The 23,040-nt window shown below is 51.3% G+C and overlaps 2 protein-coding genes across 3 annotated transcripts; both read right to left on the reverse strand.

Moving 5' to 3' along the window:
* Positions 1-2,647: 2,647 nt before the first annotated feature.
* LOC142065978 (E3 ubiquitin-protein ligase PHF7-like) lies at positions 2,648-4,938 on the reverse strand. 2 transcript variants are annotated; one of them, XM_075112868.1, is made up of 6 exons: positions 4,727-4,938; positions 4,470-4,632; positions 4,244-4,344; positions 4,004-4,117; positions 3,642-3,760; positions 2,648-2,858 (listed from the first exon to the last, which is right to left on the reverse strand). In XM_075112868.1, exons 3-6 carry the CDS (start codon positions 4,273-4,275, stop codon positions 2,722-2,724), a joined length of 402 nt encoding a protein of 133 aa, XP_074968969.1. In that variant the 5' UTR covers positions 4,276-4,344; positions 4,470-4,632; positions 4,727-4,938; the 3' UTR covers positions 2,648-2,721. The 2 variants fall into 2 exon arrangements, with proteins under 2 accessions (XP_074968969.1, XP_074968968.1); XM_075112867.1 differs by having other exon boundaries at positions 4,244-4,350; positions 4,727-4,936.
* A 349-nt stretch (positions 4,939-5,287) lies between these two features.
* On the reverse strand, positions 5,288-11,546 carry LOC142066084 (C-C motif chemokine 3-like). Its single transcript, XM_075113082.1, has 4 exons — positions 11,188-11,546; positions 7,649-7,834; positions 7,213-7,321; positions 5,288-7,038 (listed from the first exon to the last, which is right to left on the reverse strand). Exons 2-4 carry the CDS (start codon positions 7,719-7,721, stop codon positions 6,945-6,947), a joined length of 276 nt encoding a protein of 91 aa, XP_074969183.1. The 5' UTR covers positions 7,722-7,834; positions 11,188-11,546; the 3' UTR covers positions 5,288-6,944.
* Between the last annotated feature and the right edge of the window lie 11,494 nt (positions 11,547-23,040).

Here is a 23,040-nt window from a genome sequence, read left to right on the forward strand (position 1 = left end):
CCAAAATCCCCTCTGGCCAGGGGGCTGGAGTCTGGGCCGGCTCTAGCAGTGGGCACTGCAAGGGCAGAGAGATAATGAGCACAACAAGCCAACGTTGGTATCCCTAAGAAAAGGGAATTTTTGGAACTGTCCGCTAAAGACATAACAATGTACTATGCAAGCCTGGCAATCAGAAGGTGAGGGCCAGAGGCAGAAACTGAGAGACAGAGAAGCACTTGTCTTATGACTGTATCCTTGATGAGAGACAAGAGACCGATCAAAGTAAACATCCCGCCTCAGGAGCCACTGAGAACGGGGTGATAAAGTGTACGGTCAAGGAGAACAACTAACTGGGGTGTAGACAAGAACTAAAACAAAGTGCCTAGTAGTGGAATTATCCTCATTATAATATGAAAAATCAGGCCCATGGGCCAGGAACCGCCCCCCCTCTACTAAGTCCCTTAACCGATGAGCATACGTGGTAAATTAAAAGTTAGCTGTACCCGTTACATCCAGGCGAGAAAAAAATTCACCATTTATTAGCTGAGGCGTGTGAACGTTAGCTGCAATTGACACATTTAGCTGAATAAATGCCTTGTAGCTTCTCGCTGCATGGCGCTAGCTTTGTGGGTTAACACCTAGCACCAAGCTTTGCCCAAAAGTGAGCTGAATAAAAAAATACCTCCCCTCTGTGTGTACTCTGGCGTTTTACGCCCGGGCGAACAAACACGCTTTTTGGGATAACGATGCCACACTCGCTCCCTCCCTCCCTCCCCGCCTCAGGGCCCTGCGCCTGGCCCCAGGTCCCACGTGCTGTGGTGGCCACGTGGCCGTGGGCACCCTGCCCCGCCCCCCTCACCAGAGCCCGTGCCGCTGCAGTCGCCGCACTCCTGGCAGTCGGCATCTTCCTCCATGCCGGAGCAGAGCTGGTGGGTGCCGCGGGAGCCACAGGAGCCACAGAGCAGAAGTCTCCAGGGCCTGGGGGAGCAATGGGACCCACTGCCACCAAAGGCCCCCCGAGCTGTGGGCGGCCAGCCCGGGCGCAGCGTTGGGCCCTGCTCCCCTCCAGGCAGCCGAAGCTCAGCTGCCGGCACGCACCTGGTGCCAGGTCCAGCTCGCCATCCCAGGGACCCGACCCCCCCCGGGATACCTGCCCAGAGGAGGAGACGAAGGCATCGTCTCCTCGCCGGGGCTGCAGGGACCGGGGACACGGGCACTCACCCGTTCACCTCCGCCTGCTCCCGTCCCGCCGGGCACAGGCACTGGCTGGCATCGCAGGAGCTGTGCCGCTGGTAGTGGTCCGCGAAGGCCCCGTCCTCCTCCCAGGCAGCATCCCTGCGGGAGACGGGAAGCCCTCAGCCACGGGGGGCGTGGGGGCCACCCTGCCGGCACCCAGGGAGGCAGGAGGGGATCGGCCGGAGCACCACGGAGGGGGAAGGGGGCAGCGGGGAGGGCACCGACCTGTCGGGGATTTTGATGCCCAGGCGAAACATCTCCGCCTGGAAGGTCGGCACGTCCTGGCAGAGGGGGCAGCGGAAGTGGTGCAGGGCAGAGCGTAGCACCTGGCCCTGGGGCAGAGAGGGCATCAACGTCAGAGCCGGGGCGGGTCTCGTTCGCCCCCTGGGAGCTGGGCGACAGGGTGACGACAGGGCTGATCCCGTCAGGGGCCGGGGGCGATGTCGCCTACCTGGATGCAGCGGCGGTGGAACCAGGCGCTGGCACAGGCAGGACAGACCAGGGTGTCGTAGCAGGGCCGCCCCGCCACCGCCTCCTGGCAGATGAGGCAGGGGGTCTCGTCCTGCTGCACCGCCCGCACCCGCTGCACCGGCCGGTGCTTCCAGCAGAAGGACCTGTGGGAGGGAGGTGACAGTTCAGCCACAGGCCTCCTCTGCCCCAGGCCCTGGCCTGGGTCCGGCCCTGGCCCTTCAAGGCGGCCACACTCACTTGAACTCCCCGAAGAACTGGGAGACGCAGCCCCGCTCACTGCCGCAGGGGAAGTGGAAGATTCGGCGGCAGCGCCTGCGCCAACAGGCGACCGAGGCACCCCGCAGCCGGCAGATGCAGCACCTCTGGGGACGGCATGGAGGTGGACAGCGTCAGCGCCACGCAGTCAATGCCACGCTCCCCGGGGAGCCCTGTTCGCCCTCGCCCAGCGCAGCCCCGCCGCGTTTCGGTGGGCTGCCTGGCCATTGACACTGGGCCGCTGATAACGTCCCCTACCCTCCCCAAATCCCCAGTTGCTGCAGAAATGGGCCCTTTTGGGGGAAGGAGGATCTGGGGGCGGTTGCTTGCAGCCAGCTGCCAGAGCATCCCTGGGGGGTTGCTGGCCTGTTCAGCGCCGGGCTCGGGACACGGGGACCACGGTGGGGACACGTCCCCTCCGGCCTCACCTTCTGTGCCACCCGCTTCAGCTCCTGCCGGATGTCGGGGAAGAGGAAGCCGTAGGAGCCCTCTTCATCGGCCCCTTTCTGGCCCAGCCTGGTGGCGTGGTACTGCAAGGGGGGAAAAGAGGGTGCGTGCCAGGGGCTGCCTGTGCCGCGGTGCTGGGGACAGCGGGGTGTCGTGGACCGGTGGGTGTCGAGCCCCGGGGACTCACCAGGCGGTTCTCATGGACGCAGAGCCCCTCCTGACAGCACAGCTGCCCCACGACCTCGGGGTCACAGTCTGCCCACCGGCACAGCCCTCACGCTGCCATTGATGGCGGCACCATCTACGTCACCGCCATGCCAGGAGGCGGTGGTGTCAACGCCAGGAGCAGGATGCGGGGGAAGCCAGAGCAGCTTCCCACTGCACACGGCCCTCTGCTTGCGCAGCTGGGCACCAGCCAAAATCCCCTCTGGCCAGGGGGCTGGAGTCTGGGCCGGCTCTAGCAGTGGGCACTGCAAGGGCAGAGAGATAATGAGCACAACAAGCCAACGTTGGTATCCCTAAGAAAAGGGAATTTTTGGAACTGTCCGCTAAAGACATAACAATGTACTATGCAAGCCTGGCAATCAGAAGGTGAGGGCCAGAGGCAGAAACTGAGAGACAGAGAAGCACTTGTCTTATGACTGTATCCTTGATGAGAGACAAGAGACCGATCAAAGTAAACATCCCGCCTCAGGAGCCACTGAGAACGGGGTGATAAAGTGTACGGTCAAGGAGAACAACTAACTGGGGTGTAGACAAGAACTAAAACAAAGTGCCTAGTAGTGGAATTATCCTCATTATAATATGAAAAATCAGGCCCATGGGCCAGGAACCGCCCCCCCTCTACTAAGTCCCTTAACCGATGAGCATACGTGGTAAATTAAAAGTTAGCTGTACCCGTTACATCCAGGCGAGAAAAAAATTCACCATTTATTAGCTGAGGCGTGTGAACGTTAGCTGCAATTGACACATTTAGCTGAATAAATGCCTTGTAGCTTCTCGCTGCATGGCGCTAGCTTTGTGGGTTAACACCTAGCACCAAGCTTTGCCCAAAAGTGAGCTGAATAAAAAAATACCTCCCCTCTGTGTGTACTCTGGCGTTTTACGCCCGGGCGAACAAACACGCTTTTTGGGATAACGATGCCACACTCGCTCCCTCCCTCCCTCCCCGCCTCAGGGCCCTGCGCCTGGCCCCAGGTCCCACGTGCTGTGGTGGCCACGTGGCCGTGGGCACCCTGCCCCGCCCCCCTCACCAGTGCCCGTGCCGCTGCAGTCGCCGCACTCCTGGCAGTCGGCATCTTCCTCCATGCCGGAGCAGAGCTGGTGGGTGCCGCGGGAGCCACAGGAGCCACAGAGCAGAAGTCTCCAGGGCCTGGGGGAGCAATGGGACCCACTGCCACCAAAGGCCCCCCGAGCTGTGGGCGGCCAGCCCGGGCGCAGCGTTGGGCCCTGCTCCCCTCCAGGCAGCCGAAGCTCAGCTGCCGGCACGCACCTGGTGCCAGGTCCAGCTCGCCATCCCAGGGACCCGACCCCCCCCGGGATACCTGCCCAGAGGAGGAGACGAAGGCATCGTCTCCTCGCCGGGGCTGCAGGGACCGGGGACACGGGCACTCACCCGTTCACCTCCGCCTGCTCCCGTCCCACCGGGCACAGGCACTGGCTGGCATCGCAGGAGCTGTGCCGCTGGTAGTGGTCCGCGAAGGCCCCGTCCTCCTCCCAGGCAGCATCCCTGCGGGAGACGGGAAGCCCTCAGCCACGGGGGGCGTGGGGGCCACCCTGCCGGCACCCAGGGAGGCAGGAGGGGATCGGCCGGAGCACCACGGAGGGGGAAGGGGGCAGCGGGGAGGGCACCGACCTGTCGGGGATTTTGATGCCCAGGCGAAACATCTCCGCCTGGAAGGTCGGCACGTCCTGGCAGAGGGGGCAGCGGAAGTGGTGCAGGGCAGAGCGCAGCGCCTGGCCCTGGGGCAGAGAGGGCATCAACGTCAGAGCCGGGGCGGGTCTCGTTCGCCCCCTGGGAGCTGGGCGACAGGGTGACGACAGGGCTGATCCCGTCAGGGGCCGGGGGCGATGTCGCCTACCTGGATGCAGCGGCGGTGGAACCAGGCGCTGGCACAGGCAGGACAGACCAGGGTGTCGTAGCAGGGCCGCCCCGCCACCGCCTCCTGGCAGATGAGGCAGGGGGTCTCGTCCTGCTGCACCGCCCGCACCCGCTGCACCGGCCGGTGCTTCCAGCAGAAGGACCTGTGGGAGGGAGGTGACGGTTCAGCCACAGGCCTCCTCTGCCCCAGGCCCTGGCCTGGGTCCGGCCCTGGCCCTTCAAGGCGGCCACACTCACTTGAACTCCCCGAAGAACTGGGAGACGCAGCCCCGCTCACTGCCGCAGGGGAAGTGGAAGATTCGGCGGCAGCGCCTGCGCCGACAGGCGACCGAGGCACCCCGCAGCCGGCAGATGCAGCACCTCTGGGGACGGCATGGAGGTGGACAGCGTCAGCGCCGCGCAGTCAATGCCGCGCTCCCCGGGGAGCCCTGTTCGCCCTCGCCCAGCGCAGCCCCGCCGCGTTTCGGTGGGCTGCCTGGCCATTGACACTGGGCCGCTGATAACGTCCCCTACCCTCCCCAAATCCCCAGTTGCTGCAGAAATGGGCCCTTTTGGGGGAAGGAGGATCTGGGGGCGGTTGCTTGCAGCCGGCACGCCCCCCGTGCCTGCGCAGTACGTGCACCGCCCCGTCCCGCCAGAGATCCGGGCTTTTGGCGCCTCGTTGTGGCGCCTTTTTTTCGCGCCGGTTGCTTCTTTGTACCTCCCCAGGCACGTACGTTCCTGGAAATGGGAGAGCTAGGGGAGGCGGTGTTTTCCTGAAAAGCGGGTTTGTTTGCCTGGTGTGCAAAACGCCAAAGTACGCTCAGAGCGGAGGTCTTTTATTCAGCTCATTTTTGAGCAAAGATGGGTGCTAGGTGGTAACTCAACAAAGCTAGTACACCGTACCAAGAAACTGCAAGGTGGTTATACAGCTAAGTGTGTCGGTCACAGCTAATATTCATGCCCCCCAGCTAGTCACTAGTTAATTTCTTTCTCAGTTCACCTTAAAGGTAGAGCTCCCCTTATATTTACCACACATGCTCAGAGAGTGGGGGCTTATTTGGGTAGGGGGTTTTCTGGCCTATGGGCGTGATTTTTAGCATTATGAGGATCGTTCACCTAAAAGACACTTAGTTTTAGTTCTTATCAACATCCCAATTAGTTGTCCTCCTTGACTATATACTTTATCACCCAGCTTTCAGCTTCTTCTGAGGCAGGATGTTCCCTTTTATCAGTCTCTCAGACCTTCTCCGAGGATATAGTCGTAAAACAAATGCTTCCCTGTGTCTCAGCTCCCTTCTCTGGCCGCCAAATTCTGTTTTGCCATGCTCACATGGTTCATTTCTGTTATGAGCAGAAAATTCCATTTTCTGTGGGATACCAGTTCCCTCCCCCCATTTGAGACTGTGACAGCTTTTTCATGAACCTCGTAAGTCTCACTCCTTTTTATAAGCAGACTATTATTTCTTACTATCATACTCATAATACACCCAACTAATATATAATCAAAATTTTAACTAGCTTAGCAACCATCCATTAATGTCAAATCCAAGTTTATGTAATATTTTGTTTAACTATCCAATTTTTATTGAAGGCCTCAGGTCCTGTCTTGACTTTGCCACTTGTTTTATTCAGTTTAGTTAATCATCTAGATTTATAGTAATGTTTGGGATATGAACACAATGACCCTTATCACTTAAATGTATATATGCACAAACTCCATGACCACGTAGTAACATCCTCACAGGACACCCCGGCACCCTGCTGCCCTCCCAGCCCCTCTCCCAGAAACCTGCAGAGCCTCACTAATAAAAGCTGGAACGTCACACGTGGCCTTGCTGATGTGCTGAAATGCTGCGGCGCAAGGGCCTCCGCGGTGGCCCTGACCCTCCCCTTGGCACCGTGGGTGCTGCCAGGTCGTTTCCCCAAACAGGAGCTGGCACTGGCCGCCCCAGGTGAGATGCTGGTGTCACCCGCTTGGGGACGTGATGTGCGGCACCAGAGCTGAACCCACGGGGGCTGGGGAGGGGGAAGCTCCACGGGAGCTGCTGAGGGGCCAAGGCCTCCCTGCCCAGGGCGCGGAGCAGTGGACCCAGGGTGCGGGGAGGGCAAGGGCGTCCCCGTGGGTCCCTTCTCCCACACCGGGGCTCCAGCAGGGACTTCAGAGACGTCCAGAGGGGTTCGTAGCACAAGCACTTTGTTTAGGCATCAGAATTCCTAACCCTTCATTAACAGGCATATATTGATATGGTTTAAGTTATTTTGGTTTAAATTATTATTTAGATAGAGTTTAAATTATTTTTCTACTGTCCCTTTTCTTAGCAAAACATATTTAGTTTAACTTAAATAAGTTAAATAGAATAATTTTTCCCGTCGAACACGGCTGCAGTTCAAGTAGTCTCTTGCGTGCCTGGGGCTGGAACCCAAGCCCGCCGGGCACAGCACCTGGGGCATTGCGGGTGGCAGCAGGGAAGAGTCAGTTCTTCATGGTCTGGAAGTACTTCAGATGTGCCTGCACCCAGGGCAGCTGCGGGTCCGTGCACAGCTCCTTCTTCTTCTTGGTGACCAGGCTGCCAGGAGAAAACCCACATCGGGGCGCTTGACGGGGGCAGCGGGGTGCTTGCGTTGCATCCCACCAGCAGCCCCCCGGATGCCCCTGACTGTGTTCCTATCCCCCTCCCCGCTACGTTTGGGGCTCTGCCCTAGCCATCACACCCTGAACCCCAGCAGCACTGGATACTCACATCACCCCTGGCTGGGTGCAGCTGCTGCTGGTGATGTAGGCAGAGGCGACAAGGCGCCGCGGGATGGGGTGTTTCTGGTAGCTGACGCAGCAGGTGTTGGGAACGCCATCTGTAAGGGCAGAGGGGCAGACAGACAGCCCTGGTGAGACCCCAGGATAAAGCACAGGCTCTGGCCCCACCGGCGTTTGGGGTTCCCCAGGCATTTGCCGTCTCCCATCCCTCCCCCCTTGCATCATACTCCCTGGCAGTAGCCCCCACAGAGACCCCTGGCCCCAAGCCTGAGTCCCATCATTGGCAGTCATCTCCTGCTCCCAGCCCTCCCACCAGCCACAACGGTCCCTGCTGACAGGGACAGAGCTCTCCAGCTGCCCCTGCAGCTCCCATTGGAATGATGGCACACCCAGCCCTAGGGAGGACACAGTGACGCCGGACTCACCGAGATGGGCCTCAGATGGGGAGCAGGTGACCACGAGGAGGAGAGCGACCAGGGTGGCTGTGGCGACATTCATGGTGCTGCAGGGGCCGAGGGATCTGCAAGCAGGGTTGGAGCTGGATGGGGCTGCAGGGCTCTCCTCTGCACAATGCTCGGCCCCTGTGGTGATGCCCTCCCTTTTATCCCCAGCTGCTGGGCGGGCGCAGGGTTTCAAGGAAAGAAAAAAATGAATGCATCATACTGGAGAAATTGTGTCAGGATCGCCCAGATTTGCTGAGCTGCAGAAAGCAAGGAGACCACAGAAGGGGAAGCACTGGCCACAGGACTGCAACTTTTAGATGCCGTTTGGGTGGCCAGCAAGGAATGGCGGGAGCCCAAACCCCTCCAACACCAACACCAACCCCGCTGCTGCTGCCAGGACCCCACCGGCCATGAGCCAGGCTGTGGCACAAAGCTCCATGGCACAGAGCCCTGATGGCAATCCCAAGCAGGCAGCCATGAAGCGACACCAGCGGGGATTTGCTGCAGCGATCCCTCCAGGCGTTTGCTTTGCCTTGCCACAGCCCCAGCAGCATCACTGTGCAGAGACATGGAGGACTGCAGGGCCTAGACTCAACTCTGTTGCCATGCTCCAGGGCTGGAGTAGTAGACCTAGGCTGCATCCTAGCCTGCCACTGTCCCTGTCCCCAGGGTGAACAGAGGATTTACACCTCTCTAAGGATTTTTTTTTTTCAGCTGCAGTCTGTTGTCTCTTGACAGTCAAATTGTTCCAATTACTGCTTGTCTACTTCTTTCCAAGTAGGATAATTTTATCTAATTTAAGCTCTCTGCTATTTTGGGGGCTAAGGCACTAAATACACCTATGTCAGGAGATATGGCATTAAGAGTAGGAGCTATAGGGAGTAGCCGATTCTGTTGCTGCCCACTGGGATCAGCTCATTGCCACCTTGTAGATGAAACCTCGAAGAGATCATAGCATGACTGAAAAGGGGCAGCATTTGCAATCCAAGAAGGTATTTCCCAAACAGCCCCACCAGTGCACACCCAGAAAGAAAGAGCTGCCAAACTTGCTACTTCCTCCTTATTTTTTCTTTTCCTGGCCTTGCCCTGATGCTGCGCCATGGTGCCACAAGAGGTTTGCTGCCCAGCTCCCACACAAACCCCCAGCCTCCCACCGCCTGCCTCTTGACCCTTGCTTGGGCATGACTAATTCCTATCACCCTGACTCAAGGGAAAAGTCTAACCAACCAAGACACTTAGAAATGGTTGTGCTGGTCCTCCCATCCCCACCACATGGCAGGGATGATGCTCCCCATTCACCCACAGGGATAAACCTCACGGTGACTGCAATGGCCTTTTGCCCAGAAAACCTTCTGCTGCCAACAGGTCCCTGTACGAACAACGCATCCCTCGGGGCTAGCACTTGTTTGAGAGGAGGTATAGGATTAGGAGAAAAGGTCATGATTGTTTATTTTAGAAAAGATGGGCCAGAGGTGAGAATGGGTATAAATCATCCCGCTGGAGACCTTCAGGAAGGCCCAGGTAGTGCAGATCTGGTCTCAGGGCAGTGGTATGAACAGAAACAACCTCTACAGCTCCCTTCTCCAGCTGCCTATTTCAGCTATATCTGTTTAAACTGCTCTGTGCCTGGGGCCACCAGTGAATAAATCCTTTGTAATTAATGGTGACCAGGGTCTTCATCTGGGGCATTTGAGAAGGGGGTGGAGGAGAGGTAGTACCTGCTGTAAATGCTTCTGCTTGTCAAATGCCACTGATGCACAAAAGCAGAAGGAAAAGGCTCAATTTCTCAGAGGACTGAAGATTTGCATTAATTTTTCTGTTAATGCTGTTACCTCACACACACATATATATATGTATATATTATTCTTGGATGAAATGGAATAGCGCAGGAGTTAGTAGTAGTTAAGAAAGAATCAGAGTTCAGAGTAGAGACTAACACCTGAGAATTTTAGCAAGATAATAAATAACCGTTAGGCCAGAAAAGAGGCTATTAGCAGCGAATGCCCCATTGACAAGAACCTTCTAAAAGAATACAAATCAGTAGAACTTTAAGGACTAACAGTGGGAACATCCTGCTACAAAGACGGGTGTGAAGATAAGGGAAGGACACAAATCCGCCAGCAGCAACAGCAGGGAACATCTTGGCCCAGAAGGCACCAAAGCATGGAAACTAGGGGAAAGGAAATTCCGGCCCAGGCGGTGGAGTGGGGAGGGTGGGGGGAGATTGCGACCACCGACTCAATCGAGGGACGAAAGGACTAGCCCTCCAACTCCTCTTAAGCATGCGCAGTGAATTAGAATCACACTGTACCTTTAAACTTAAGCTGAGAAGATAAAGATCAATGGAAGAGGGGGATGCCCGGCCAGGTCAATGATTATGTATTAGGCATAGTGTGTTAACTTTCATGTATAAATGTCAAAAAGGAACTATGGTAGGTGTGCACAGTAGGAGGAATTATCCCCCGTGCACCCGGCGCCGAATAAAGGTACGCCTGCTCTTTAATACACCCAGTGTTACAGAGTTTTATTCACGGCTTTTGGTTACAATGACATTGCAAAGTCACTAAGCAGTTTCTCTTAACCTCAAAGTGTCCTCTGTGTGCAGAGGAATCCCAAGTACAGGGGTCAGCCAGCAGAAGCCTTTTGTGCTTTTACAGACCTCTTTGGCTGTAACACCCCCATGTCTCACACAAAGACCTGCCCCAGACCTCCAACCACCCCATTCTGGCATCTCCTGCCCTCGCCAGAGCCAGCTTTGCTTTGCTTAACAAGAAGCATGAGGGGGGACATCAGCATGCAATGGGCTGTTATAATGAAGGTAACCAGCAATTGCTCTTTGGGTCAACCTTAGGAATAAGATGCTGAGCTACCTGAAACCCAGGGTGGGATACTTCTGGGGAGAGCAGCTCCGAACCAAGGTTGAGCTGTGCTTGGGCCGAAGACCCATGTCACAGGGCCCACAGCCAGGAATGAGCAATGGCAGGGAGCAATGCTGGCTTGATGGGAGCCCCTTTGCCTGCCCAAGCACAGAAAAGCGGGGGGAGGGGGAAGATGGCGTGGGAAATAGGCAAGAGAATAGCAACAGGAAACAACAAATGCCAGGACAGTAGTAAGGAATATTCCACAACCAGCAAATATTAGAAACTGAGACCGTCGCGATGATAAGATGACAAGTAGAAGCATGATGATCTGTGGGCATCAGCTTTAGCAGTTACCAGGGGAAAGCTTATCATCTGGCAGGAACAACAGAAAATCTCACAATTGCAAAGATTATTTCTGATGGAAATGGTGAAAATATTTCCTCTTTGCTGCAGAAGTGATTGGCCAAGCTTTCAGTTCTCCATTTAGATGAGAGCCGGATGGGTTTTCTTACCGGATGCTGATGAAATACTTTCCATACTAACTGGAATCAAGGATATTTCAATGAATTGCACAAAATTGCAGCTCAGCAAAAGTAGATAGTTTGTATTTAAGGAATTAAATATAAGGAACTGATGTAAAAGAGTGAAGAAATTACTTACGGTTTTATTTCTCCTGCCATGGAAGACTTCTGTAAGCAGATGACTTTCTAATCCCGCAGAGAAACACATGAGAAATTAGGGGGGGACAGGACACAGGAGACCAGAAAACTCAGCTTTACAAATACTAATTTGAAAAACAAACAAAATGAAGTAAAAGCCCATTAGATAGGAAGGGGAGTAAGTAGCCAAAGATGCCACCTCTTTTTGGCTTGTCTTTGCATAAACAAAACAAGAGGTTATGGTCAAGTACTTAACACAAAATTTAGTGTACACAGGTGAGGGAAGGGAAAGGAGAATAAATAAGTAAGGAAGAGAGAGAGAAGGCAGGCGCAGTCAAACGAAAAGGCCCCAAGGATTCCCCTAACTTCCTCCCCAGCTGGGCTGTGGCCATCTCTGAATCACTGGTGATGAGCGGGACAAACTCACAGAGAGTGGGAGAGGTACCAGAAAGCCGGTGATGAGCAAACATGACACTAGTCTTGCATTATCAGATGCTTTTGGCACTGTCTTGCATGTGGCTTCTTAAGAAAACGAGGGAATTGAAGTCTAAAAAACACATTAACCTCAGGGGCTGTGAGCACAGTTAAAAGAACAGAGGGACCATCATTACTGACTTGATTGAAGCAGTTGGCAAGGCACAGGAGGACAAGTTGAGGCATGACAACATGTGAAAAGCTGCACTAAGAAAACAACCAGAAACGGCAGGGACAGCATGCAGTCAGACCACACCTCCCAGATTTACTCAGTACTGGGGTGACTGCCGCTGGTGAGGAACTTGCCCCTTAGGGCCTTGCATTTCAAGAAATACGAGATAGGAGGAGGGAGAGAAAAGATCAGCAAGAAAGTTCCATGTCCAGACAGGGCAGCCAGACAATGTCATGGGATTCATTTAGACTAGAAGACAAGGGATGATCTTGTTTTCCTGAAAAGCAGGTTTGTTTGCCTGGTGTGCAAAACGCCAAAGTACGCTCAGAGCGGAGGTCTTTTATTCAGCTCATTTTTGAGCAAAGATGGGTGCTAGGTGGTAACTCAACAAAGCTAGTACACCGTACCAAGAAACTGCAAGGTGGTTATACAGCTAAGTGTGTCGGTCACAGCTAATATTCATGCCCCCCAGCTAGTCACTAGTTAATTTCTTTCTCAGTTCACCTTAAAGGTAGAGCTCCCCTTATATTTACCACACATGCTCAGAGAGTGGGGGCTTATTTGGGTAGGGGGTTTTCTGGCCTATGGGCGTGATTTTTAGCATTATCATGAGGATCGTTCACCTAAAAGACACTTAGTTTTAGTTCTTATCAACATCCCAATTAGTTGTCCTCCTTGACTATATACTTTATCACCCAGCTTTCAGCTTCTTCTGAGGCAGGATGTTCCCTTTTATCAGTCTCTCAGACCTTCTCCGAGGATATAGTCGTAAAACAAATGCTTCCCTGTGTCTCAGCTCCCTTCTCTGGCCGCCAAATTCTGTTTTGCCATGCTCACATGGTTCATTTCTGTTATGAGCAGAAAATTCCATTTTCTGTGGGATACCAATCTCAGTCATTGTAAGAGGACAGCATTGCTTCTGGTCCCCAAGCCTGCAAGGAAGGCTGAGACACAACTGCCTCAGTCTGCAGCTGACTTTAGGAAAGCCTCCCCAGCTCTGCAGAGTTTACCCTGAGGACAAATCCCCACTAGCCAGTAGAAGCAGGCTATATTTCTGACCCTGAGTCAGGGCAGAGGGATGCTCTCTGCACCTCATTCAGGAGAGCCTGCCAGACACGTTGGACCCTATGCTTCACAGCAACCCTTCTGCCTTCATGCACCAACATAAGACACAAGGAAACCACAGGCAGAAAGAAATGAAAAAAAACTGCCAACACCACAATCCCATGCAAGTGTAGAGAAAACCACACTGCATTATGCAACTTCTATCTGGGAAGTGATACTCATCATTGATAAAAATTATGCAAAAGTGTCCCATGGCTAGAGGTTACAAGGAAAACACAGGTCAGCCGTCAGTCTCACCCTGCAGTGAGCCCCACTGACCCTTGCATATATTGTTTTAAGAGAGTAACTCAGCATTCAAAGGGGAATTGCTAAACGAGTCCCCATTGATATCTTCTTAATGCAAATTCCTGAATGTCCCTTCCCCCTCAGAGGAACCCTTGCTGTCACCGAAAGAAAGCATTCATTGCTAATAGCCTCTTGTCTGGCCTAAGCATCATTTATGATGTTAAAATTCTCAGATGTTAGTCTCTACTCCTAACTATGATTCTTTCTTAACTACTAATTCCTGCGCTATTCCATTTCGTCCAAGAATAATATATACATATATATATGTGGAGGGGGTATTGATGCTATGCCCTTTACAAAGACTGACAACCCAGGACAGGGATTTTTCTACGGTCCTGGATCAAAGATAGACCTCTTCTCCCTCCAGCTTGAGTGAGTTCTACACTAGACTGAAAGGAAAGAGAGTGGTAGGAATAAATATAATCTCTCCCCAGGCAGGAGGTTGCAGCACACCCAGGTCTGCAGACATTACAGAAAAATATGCCCAGATTAGTGAGGTCCAGCAAAAGGAGAGTAATTTGACACTGCAGGCACATGTGCCTGACACCCTCCAGCCACCCAGCACAGCTCTACCAAACAACAGGGACTCTGAGCTGGTTACCCTCAGCTCTATGTCTGAGAGCTTAAGAGACCACTGCAGGGGATATATTTCACCCAGAGATGACTGCAGCCTCAACTTCTCTCAATGTCTCCCAGGCTCCCCATACTGACTCTAAGTCCCCAGCCTCAAGCACCCCTTGCTCCTTAAGGCAAGCAGATACATTTCTTTAAACAAGGCTGGGGAAGAAAAATGCTGTTGCAAGTAGAAGAAAGTACCCTGCTTCACTTAAATGTAAATACATCTCTCTATATGTGGCAGGATTCAGAGCACAAGGCACAGTGAAACACCCAGGTTAGAAGATCACTTGCCAGCCCACAGGCACCTTCTTGCCACACTGCAAACCCAGCTTTGCTCTGCGCTAGCTCCCCAATCATAGAATCGTTAAGGCAGGAAAAGACCCCCAGGCCTCCTAAACCATGCCCTGAAGTACCACATCTACACATTTTTTGAACGCCTCCAAGGATGGTGACTCCACCACCAACCTGGGCAGCCTGTTCCAATGTCTGACCACTCTTTCAGTAAACCAATTTTTCCTAATACCCAGTCTAAACCTGCCCTGATGCAGCTTGAGGCCATTTCCTCTCATCCTATGGTAGTTACTTGGGAGAAGAGACAAACTCCTTTCAGGTAGTTGTACAGAATGATAATGTCTCCCCTCTGCCTCCTCTTCTCCAGACGAAACATCCCTAGTTCCCTCAGCTGCTCCTCATAAGACTTGTTCTCCAGACCCTCCCCAGCTTTGTTGCCCTTCTCTGGACATGCTCCAGCAACTCAGAATCACAGAATGGTGGGGGTTGGAAGGGACCTTTGGAGATCATCTTGTCCAATCCCCCTGCTTGAGCAGGCACACCTAGAGCAGGGGGCACCAGCACACCCAAGGCCTTCTCAGCAGTGCTACTTTCCAGGAGGTCAGCCCCAATCTGTACTGGTGCATGGGATTGTTCCTCCCCCAGGTGCAGGACGTTGCACTTGCTCTTGTTGAATTTCATTAGGATCCCCTGGGCCCAGCTCTCCAGCCTGTCCAGGTCTCACTGGATGGCAGCACAGTCTTCTGGCATATAAGCCACTCCTCCCAGTTTGGTATCATCGGCAAACTCGATGTCCTTCTTGTACTGAGGGGCCCAAAACTGAACACAGTATTCAAGGTGCGGGCTTACAGTACAGGGCCCGCTACAGGGGCATGATCACTTTCCTACTACTGCTCGCCACACTATTCCTGATACAAGCCAGGATGCTGTTGGCCTTCTTGGCCACCTGGGCACACTGCTGGCTGTCAACCAATACACCCAGGTCCTTTTCACCTGGGCAGATTCCCAGCCACTCTTCCCCAAGCCTGTAGCGTTGCCTAGGGTTGTTGTGACCCAAGTGCAGGACCTGGCCTTTGGCCTTGTTAAATCTCATGCAATTGACCTTGGCCCATTGATCCAGCCTGCCCAGATCCCTCTGCAGAGCCTTCCTATCCTCAGGCAGATCGACACTCCCACCCAACTTGGCGTCATCTGCAAACTCACTGAGGGTGCCCTTGATGCCCTCATCCAGGTCATTGATAAAGATATTAAGACTGGCCCCAAAACTGAGCCCTGGGGAACCCCACTTGTGACCAGCTGCCAAGTGGATTTAGCTCTGTTCACCACAAATCTCTGGGCTTGGCCATCCAGCCAGTTTTTTTACCAGTGAAGAGCATACCTGTCTAAGCCATGACCTGGCAGCTTCTCTAGGCGGATGCTGTGGGAGACAGTATCAAAGGCTTTACTAAAGTCCAGGTAGACAACATCCACAGCCTTTCCCTCACCCACCAGGTGGGTCACCTGGTCATAGAAGGAGATCAGGTTGGTTAGGCAGGACCTGCCTTCCATGAAGCCGTGCTGGCTGGGCCTGATATCCTCTTTGTACTACACTTCCCTAGTGAGCTCACTGAAGAGGTATCGCTCCATAATCTTCCTCAGTACCGAGGTCAGGCTGGCAGGCCTGTAGTTCCCTCCTTTTGGCCCTTCCTGTAGACGGGTTGGTCACATCAGCAAGCCTCCAGTCATCTGGAACCTCCCCTGTTAACCAGAACTGCTGATAAATGATGGAGAGTGGCTTGGCAATCTCCTCTGCCAGCTCTCACTACTCTCAGGTGGATCCCATCAGGCCCCACAGACTTATGAGTCTCCAGGTGGTGCAGAAGTTCATAAAAGGCTTCCTCCTGGATTATAGAGGGAGTTTATGCGGTTCTCCATCCCTGTCTTCCAGCTCAGGGGGCTGAATACCCTGGGGATATACTGGTCTGACTATCAAACAGCACCCACAGCCTTCCCCTCTGCTCTCACACAGTGGTCACCCCCACCCCAGGTCCCCATCCTGCTATTTGTCTCTTGTGCCTCATGACTTGCACCTGCAGCCCTGTCCCCCACCCCTGTGCTCAAGTGGAGGAAAACCCTGGGGCTATTCTCACCAGGGCTGGCTTTGGCTTTGCACAAGCACATGGACTTTGGTCCCCCAGATGCACTGACTTACAGCTCTTCTGTGCCATTTGGCAGAGACAGGAGCTCTTGGCTACTGCCTCTGTAGAGATCTGCACCTGCCCACATGAATATATTGTTGGGACTTTAAAAAGAAGTTGTGTGACTGCAGGAAGTTATTTCAGTTTTGAGTTTGCAGACACCAACTATCATTACCTCCTTCACTCAGACATCAGATTGCATAAGCACCATTTCCTTGAAAACAGGCTAAAAATAAAATAATATTTAAACTTACATAGCTGGCATTATAGCAATTGCTTCTGTCTGTCTTCTCTGCTTTTTGGCCTTGATGAGACATTCTGGCAGAGTTTCACATGTTAATTATGACTTCTGTGAAAACATTTCTTTCTAGTGCATGGTTTCTCTCTAAAGGGTTTTAACCATGTAGATGTCCCTTCTTCTGCATGAAAGGATAAATAATCAATATTAGTGTTTATTTTTAACTCCATCTATTTGCCCCACTCTTTTCAATCTTTCATCTCCAGGTCACTAAAGGTTTTCATCACCTGGCTCAGTCTTCTGTGTTGGTTCTACCAATCTCTGACTGGCATTTGGAGAATTAGTTTCTGTCCCACCCTTCACTCACTCCAATGTTCTGCTTAATCCTTGGACTTGCAGCACCAAAGACCAACTCTAGAAAATAAGGATATATTAAGTTTCATTTTCTAGATGGCATTTAAGGGACCTGAATGTCACTGAAGAGGACTGGAACAGACACTTCTAAGTCACATGGGCCAAATAATCAAGACCCAAATATCTCTAAAATCTGGCCATAAACTCAAAAACATTACCACAGGCCTTTGTCTTTCCCAAATAGCTGTAGTTCATTTGATCTTAGAAGCAGAAATTAGTATTTCAAATTACTCCTGAGAGAATGTCATCTGCTAGCATGTTACTCCAACTAATTCTGTTAAACCCCAGTCTTCTCCAACCCTGATTAATGTAAATAACCTCGTATTTTGCAGACACATGCCTCCCACTGAACTCCGCTCTCCAGATCCTCAGGCAACGTACAAGATAAAATGTATTGAGTATATCACAGTATTGGTCCTGACACACACGAACAGTAACCTAATAGCTCTCTTTTATAAGTTCAGATATTTGCAATGAAGGAAATGCAGTAGATCTCACTTGTCTGGGCTTCAGTAAGACAATCTAAATGGTGCCACATAGCAAATTATTACCTAAGCCAGAGAAAATGTGACTGATGAGGAAAATGAGTTGCTATCATCAGTCTGGAAGAGGCCAGGATATCACACAGATTACAGTGACCTTGAGGACTGGAGCAACAGAGAAGGGATTTGATTCAGCAGTGGCAGACTGTCCGATCATGCCACTGGGGACAGGGGATAACAGTAGCAGCCGTTGCGGTTTTGGAGGCTGGCAGCTGGAAATGTCTGGGGCAGGGAAAGACCCATGTTACAAATCACAAGACTGTGACAAGACACAATAAGTGTAAAATGCAGAGAGCTTGGGTTGAGGGGTTAGAAGAATGAGGGAGTGATCTGTGTGAATGCATCAGAGTCAACACCAGGGGTGGAAAAGAAGCGTAGTGGACACTGCTGGTATAAGGATATATGGCTAGAAATTATCTGGGAATATAAATACATGGGAAATTAGATTTCCACATAAAAGTAGTAAGTTTCTTACGCAGGTTTCTGACCCAAGCAGGGCAGATACCCATCTGAGTGGTGGTTATCAGTCTTACTCTGTAAGCAGCATGCTCAAGAAGCCAGCTGTATTAGAGGTATAATCTTCCTTCTGAATCTGAACTTGTTTGTCTTTACAAGGGCCTATTTACGGAGGTGTTTTAGAGTCCTGTTTTAAAAGGTGTCACTAACCAAAGTGTTGGTTTGGAATAGAGTGTTCTACAAGACTGTATAAACACCATCAGCCCCGGCAGACAGCAGCTGCCTGCTTTCTTATTCCCAGGACAAATGCTAGATTCACTTGTTCCCCTCCAGCACTGGAGGTGGTTTCAGTGGGTGTGGGATTTTGGTATGGAATTAACTGCTTCACTCTGAAATGCCTCTGGCCTGCCCAGCTCAACCATTCAGTCTGAATCACTGAATAATAGCACTTCTTTCAAATTTCCTAGGTATCTTTTTTGGACACTCCCACCTCTAAATAGCTCCTCTTTCTCTGCCCTGAAGGAGGACTGAGGCAGTCTCTCGTAGTGCAGACACCCCCATCTCCTAAGCTGACTACTTGCTGCTTCTGATCCCCAGGAGTTAATTTAGTTTTGCAGTTGCAACTTTTCACATTTCCTGTATTTACACATCCCAGCTCGCTGTCCTTGCCACACCCCCAGGAACAGAGTCACCTTCACTGCAGTACCTAAGCACATCAAATCTCCTTTGCAATCATCAGGGGTTCTATTCGTTTTCAGTTTCCTTTGCATACTTGGCTCTGATCACTTCCTGTGAGTCCTTCAGAGCTTCCTGGGCTGCTGCTCTGCTGAGTCAAAAGATTTTTATAACACTATTTTAAGATTTCAGGCTTTTTCTATCGGCTTCCTCTTTCTCTGGAATCTCCAATTTGGATTTACTGGCAGAAAACTATTTCTACTGTCATTTTGTACCCTTTCTCCTTGTTCCTTTCAACTACAGGGCGTAGGACTGAATCACACACTGCAGGCAGTGTTATTTAATGGTCTCTCCAAGTCTCATTTCCATCTCCTGCAGCACCCACAGCATCCCCTCAGTCCCACGGCCCAGCCACGAAGCTGTCTCTTTGTACAGTCGCTTCCACTTTTCAGCTGAAGGGGACTGATTTTTCTTTCTGCGACTTCCCCGGTCTATGGCCCGGCAGGTAACAACCTGTCACATCTTCACTTTGCTTTCAGGACCAAGCCTAGAGTAATAAGCCTAGAGTAATAGCAACCATTAGCCCTTTACTATCCTTTTAAGAGATGGCTCCTTCCTGCAGACTCCCCCCACTAACTCTGCTGGGTGTAATTCAGCATGACAAAGCCTTCTCCTCCCATGGGAGATACCACTCTTGATTCAAAGTGGTCTTTGGTGTGAAAACTACTTTCTACCTCAATCTAAATGCCTCAATGCAGTCCCAGGGGTGGGCTTCCTGTGTGCCCAGAGCCCCTCCAAAAAGCTGACCCTGCTACCCCTGAAAATGCCTTGCAGGAAGATGGAAAGAGTACAGAGAACCAGAAATAACAACACATAGCTGAGTCTTCCATCTGGACCTGTCTTTTGCCCATAGAGCTGCGTGAAAACAGTTTGACCTGTGAGTTTTGCCACCAAGGACTCATCACAGCTGTCCTCATGCCAGTACTGTCCCCACCATACTCCCCATGACCAAGCGCAGCAAGCTGGGAGCGCATGTGACAATGGCAAGCTAAGGGTGCTAGCCCAGTGCCCCACACGTACTCCTGAGGGTTGAGCACAAGTGCCGGGGGTGCTCTGGGAAGGACACAAGAAGTTGGTGGCTGCCTCCAGCAAGAGAAGAAATACCTTGGGCACAAGAGACAACAATAGACCTTGCTGTCTCAGAGTGCATGAGGCTAGAAACAAGTGCAGTAGCAACACAGTGAGATGCAGGGAGGACAGCCTGTTTGCAAGGAGGAAGAGGAAGAAGCCTACTTGTGTGTAATCCTGCAACAGCAGTCCATGAAGGCAGAATGTGAATTCATCACGCTGCTGGTGACTAGGCTCCTTAACAGCAGCAGTACAGGGAGGAAAAGGTCAAGAGCAGATGACTTGGGGGTCAGATACATGCACTGTGGTGCCCACCTTCCAGAGCGAGGTTAACCCTGGATCCAAGCTAGGTGAATATGAACTGGCTGGTCTTTAAGAGACAGATCCCTGGAGAGGACATGCTGTTTCTAAGGACTAAATGGCATTTGCTCACTTCCACAGCTCAGATCAGGAGCACCCGGCTGAGAAAGAATGCAGAGTTTCCCATCTAAATTTTTTATGGGGGCAGGGAGAGCCCCTTGGGGTTAGAGCAAATGGTTTTTCAGAGAAACACAGAAAATAGGGCTGGGGTGAGTCATCAACTTCCACACAGAAGATCAGCACTCACTGTATCACTCCAGGAACACACTTCCTCGCTCTCCAGGTGATCTACCAGCACTTCCTCACTGCTGCAATATTTTTGCTTCCATTTTTTGCTGTAGTTTGAGACCAGAACATTGTGTCTTATCCAGCATGAAATCAAAGGATTAAATTGTTCCTTCCTCCTTGCAGTGATCCTTGTAGACTGTTCTCAGACCTCTCCCACCCTGTTTAGACTACATACCACAATTCTTCCATGCTCATCAAATTTAACAAGCCTATGCTTGTTTCAAATAGCATTAGTAAAGATTTCACATAGCACCAGACCTGTGGGGTCCCACATGCTTCTGGCAGTCATTGATGACATCCACTCAGAAGGCCATTTTCAGTCTGATGAGGACAATGATGTATCAGAACTATTATGCAACTTTTTTTGTACTATGGGGAGCTAGCTCATACCCATGGGACTGAGCTGTTTGTGCAATAATCGCTTTTCAGAGTGTAGTGCTTGCACATTTTGAATCCCCATCAAAAATTATGTCAGGTTAAACTCCAGGAAGAGAATATGAGCAAGTTCAGACTAGTGTGGTGTCATGGTTTAGCCCCATGCAGCCACTTGCTCACTCCTTCCAACCCTATAGGATGGGAGAGAAAATCAGAGCAAAAGTAAGAAGAAACCTTGTGGGTTGAGATAACAACAGTTTAATAATTAAAATAAAATAGTAATAGTAATAATAAATAATTATAATATAATGAAAAGGAAAACAATGTGAGAGAGAGGCAAAACCCAGGGCGGGGAACCACGAGATTCAACTGCTCACCACATGCTGACTGATGCCACCAGTCCCCCAGCTACGATAGCCGCCAGCTCCCGCAGTTAATATATTGAGCGTAATGTCATATGATAGGGAATATCCCTTTGGACAGTTTTGATCAGCTCTCTTGGCTGTGCCCCCTCCCATCCCAGCTTCTTGTGCACCCAGCAGAGCACGGGAAGCTGGAAAAGTCCTTGATTAGTGTAAGAACTACTTATCAACAGCTAAAATATCAGTGTGTTAACAACATTATTCTCATACTAAATCCAAAACACAGCACTATATCAGGTACAGTGAAGAAAAATTAACACTATCCCAGCCAAAACTGTGACAAGTGGGAACATACAAATTGGCAGAGATTCCCAAAGAGCAATGCAGGATTTCTGAGCCACATATTTCTGAGCTGCCCCAGAGCACATCTAAGCTGTGTGGCAGAGTGGCATTGCAGCACCATCTGCTGCCTGCTGGTCCACAGGTCTTCACCATAGTCAGCTGTTGGGCCTCAAATGCTCAAAGATGCTGACAGCATCATCTGATAAATACATCACTCTTTAGGGTGACATATCTTGCAATTACTGATCAGAACAAGATATCTGTGTTCTCTGCTTTGGAGGAAACCAGGGCTCACGGTTCTCATACTTTCTTCAACTAAAAGACAATCTCACATCCTCCTCAACACACCTGTAGCTGCCTGTTTTAAGAAGCAGTCAATACTGCAACTATGAGCATCAGAAGCACCGACATACGAAGTTTAATTGCTGCAAATATTTATTTAGGTTTTAAGCAAACTAATGCCTGGGTGGCACTTCTCTTTACAGTGCCCTCCCAGCAACAGCCCAGTACACCTGACTTCATTTGTGGTTGTGCAAGCATTTCTCCAGCAGATCCCAGCTTCTCTTGCCCTACTCTTTCAAACACTCATACAAGTATGCAGAAACATGGTGCTGCACACGAGCAATGAGCAAGAACACCTGTGAGCCAGCAGGCTGAGAACAGCTTGTGCAGATAGGGTTCATTTTTAAGCTAGCAGCAGTGTGACCCTGTCCTTTTCTTCACTGTGACATACAGGACCAAGTCCAAAGAAATAATCATGCATGTGGAGCAGACCTTTTCCTCTATGCCCTATACCATGATGTAGCTCAGATATGACAGCAAAAAGAAGCCCCAGCACACGTAGCAGAATAGAGGGTGCAAGCTTAGTTATCTGGGGCAAGACACACGCACACACAAAAAACACAACACCAAAAACCAAACCAAACAGGAAAAGAACCAGGGGACTTGCAGCACTCCTCCCCATCCCCAAATCCAAGAATGCCATGTTCAGAGCTGTTTTGTACTGTTTTCCTCTAGGACCATTTCCACTCTCATCACTGTCCAAGTTCTGGTCAATGCCACCTACCTAACTTTGGGACTTTGACAGCATCTGCCTCTTCAGACTGACACCTCTGACTGCTTCTCCATCTCACACACAAGACTTTTCCCAGACAGATCAGAAACTATGCATATAATAGCCAAGTCTTCAAACACATCATATCAGACAGAGCTGTGAAGAAAATTAACACATCCTACCCGCCCCGCCAACCAAAGGAAGCAACTACTCTCAAGGCTGAGAAGACAATAGGACACCACTGCAGATCATTGTTACCTGCATCTTGCCATGTACCTGTTGTGACTGGTAAGTCTGAGAACAAAGCTGGCTACAGATGCTATCCCCCACTATGCTCTCAGTCTGTTGCAGATGTGTAGACATTTGTGTGTTTTTTTCTTAGAACTTGCCTTGTTAATGTTGTTGTAATAGTGACACAACATTCAGTTCAAAGCTGTTACTAGCAAGCGGAAACTGAAGCCTTCTACTGAATGTAGTT

Source organism: Phalacrocorax aristotelis, chromosome 18 (assembly GCF_949628215.1).
Source record: "Phalacrocorax aristotelis chromosome 18, bGulAri2.1, whole genome shotgun sequence".
Lineage (NCBI taxonomy): Eukaryota > Metazoa > Chordata > Aves > Suliformes > Phalacrocoracidae > Phalacrocorax > Phalacrocorax aristotelis.

Excerpts from the sequence above, each read along its gene's own strand:
- LOC142065978 (XM_075112868.1), bottom strand. The coding sequence starts at position 4,275 with ATGTTTCGCCTGGGCATCAAAATCCCCGACAG. Across the intron at positions 3,761-4,003 it reads GAGCAGGCGGAGGTGAACGG|GCCCTGGAGACTTCTGCTCT; the intron begins GTGAGTGCCCGT and ends TTGCTCCCCCAG. Across the intron at positions 2,859-3,641 it reads CTGCAGCGGCACGGGCACTG|TGCCCACTGCTAGAGCCGGC; the intron begins GTGAGGGGGGCG and ends CTGCCCTTGCAG.
- LOC142066084 (XM_075113082.1), bottom strand. The coding sequence starts at position 7,721 with ATGAATGTCGCCACAGCCACCCTGGTCGCTCTCCTCCTCGTGGTCACC. Across the intron at positions 7,322-7,648 it reads CCCATCTGAGGCCCATCTCG|ATGGCGTTCCCAACACCTGC; the intron begins GTGAGTCCGGCG and ends CTGCCCTTACAG. Across the intron at positions 7,039-7,212 it reads TGCACCCAGCCAGGGGTGAT|CCTGGTCACCAAGAAGAAGA; the intron begins GTGAGTATCCAG and ends TTCTCCTGGCAG.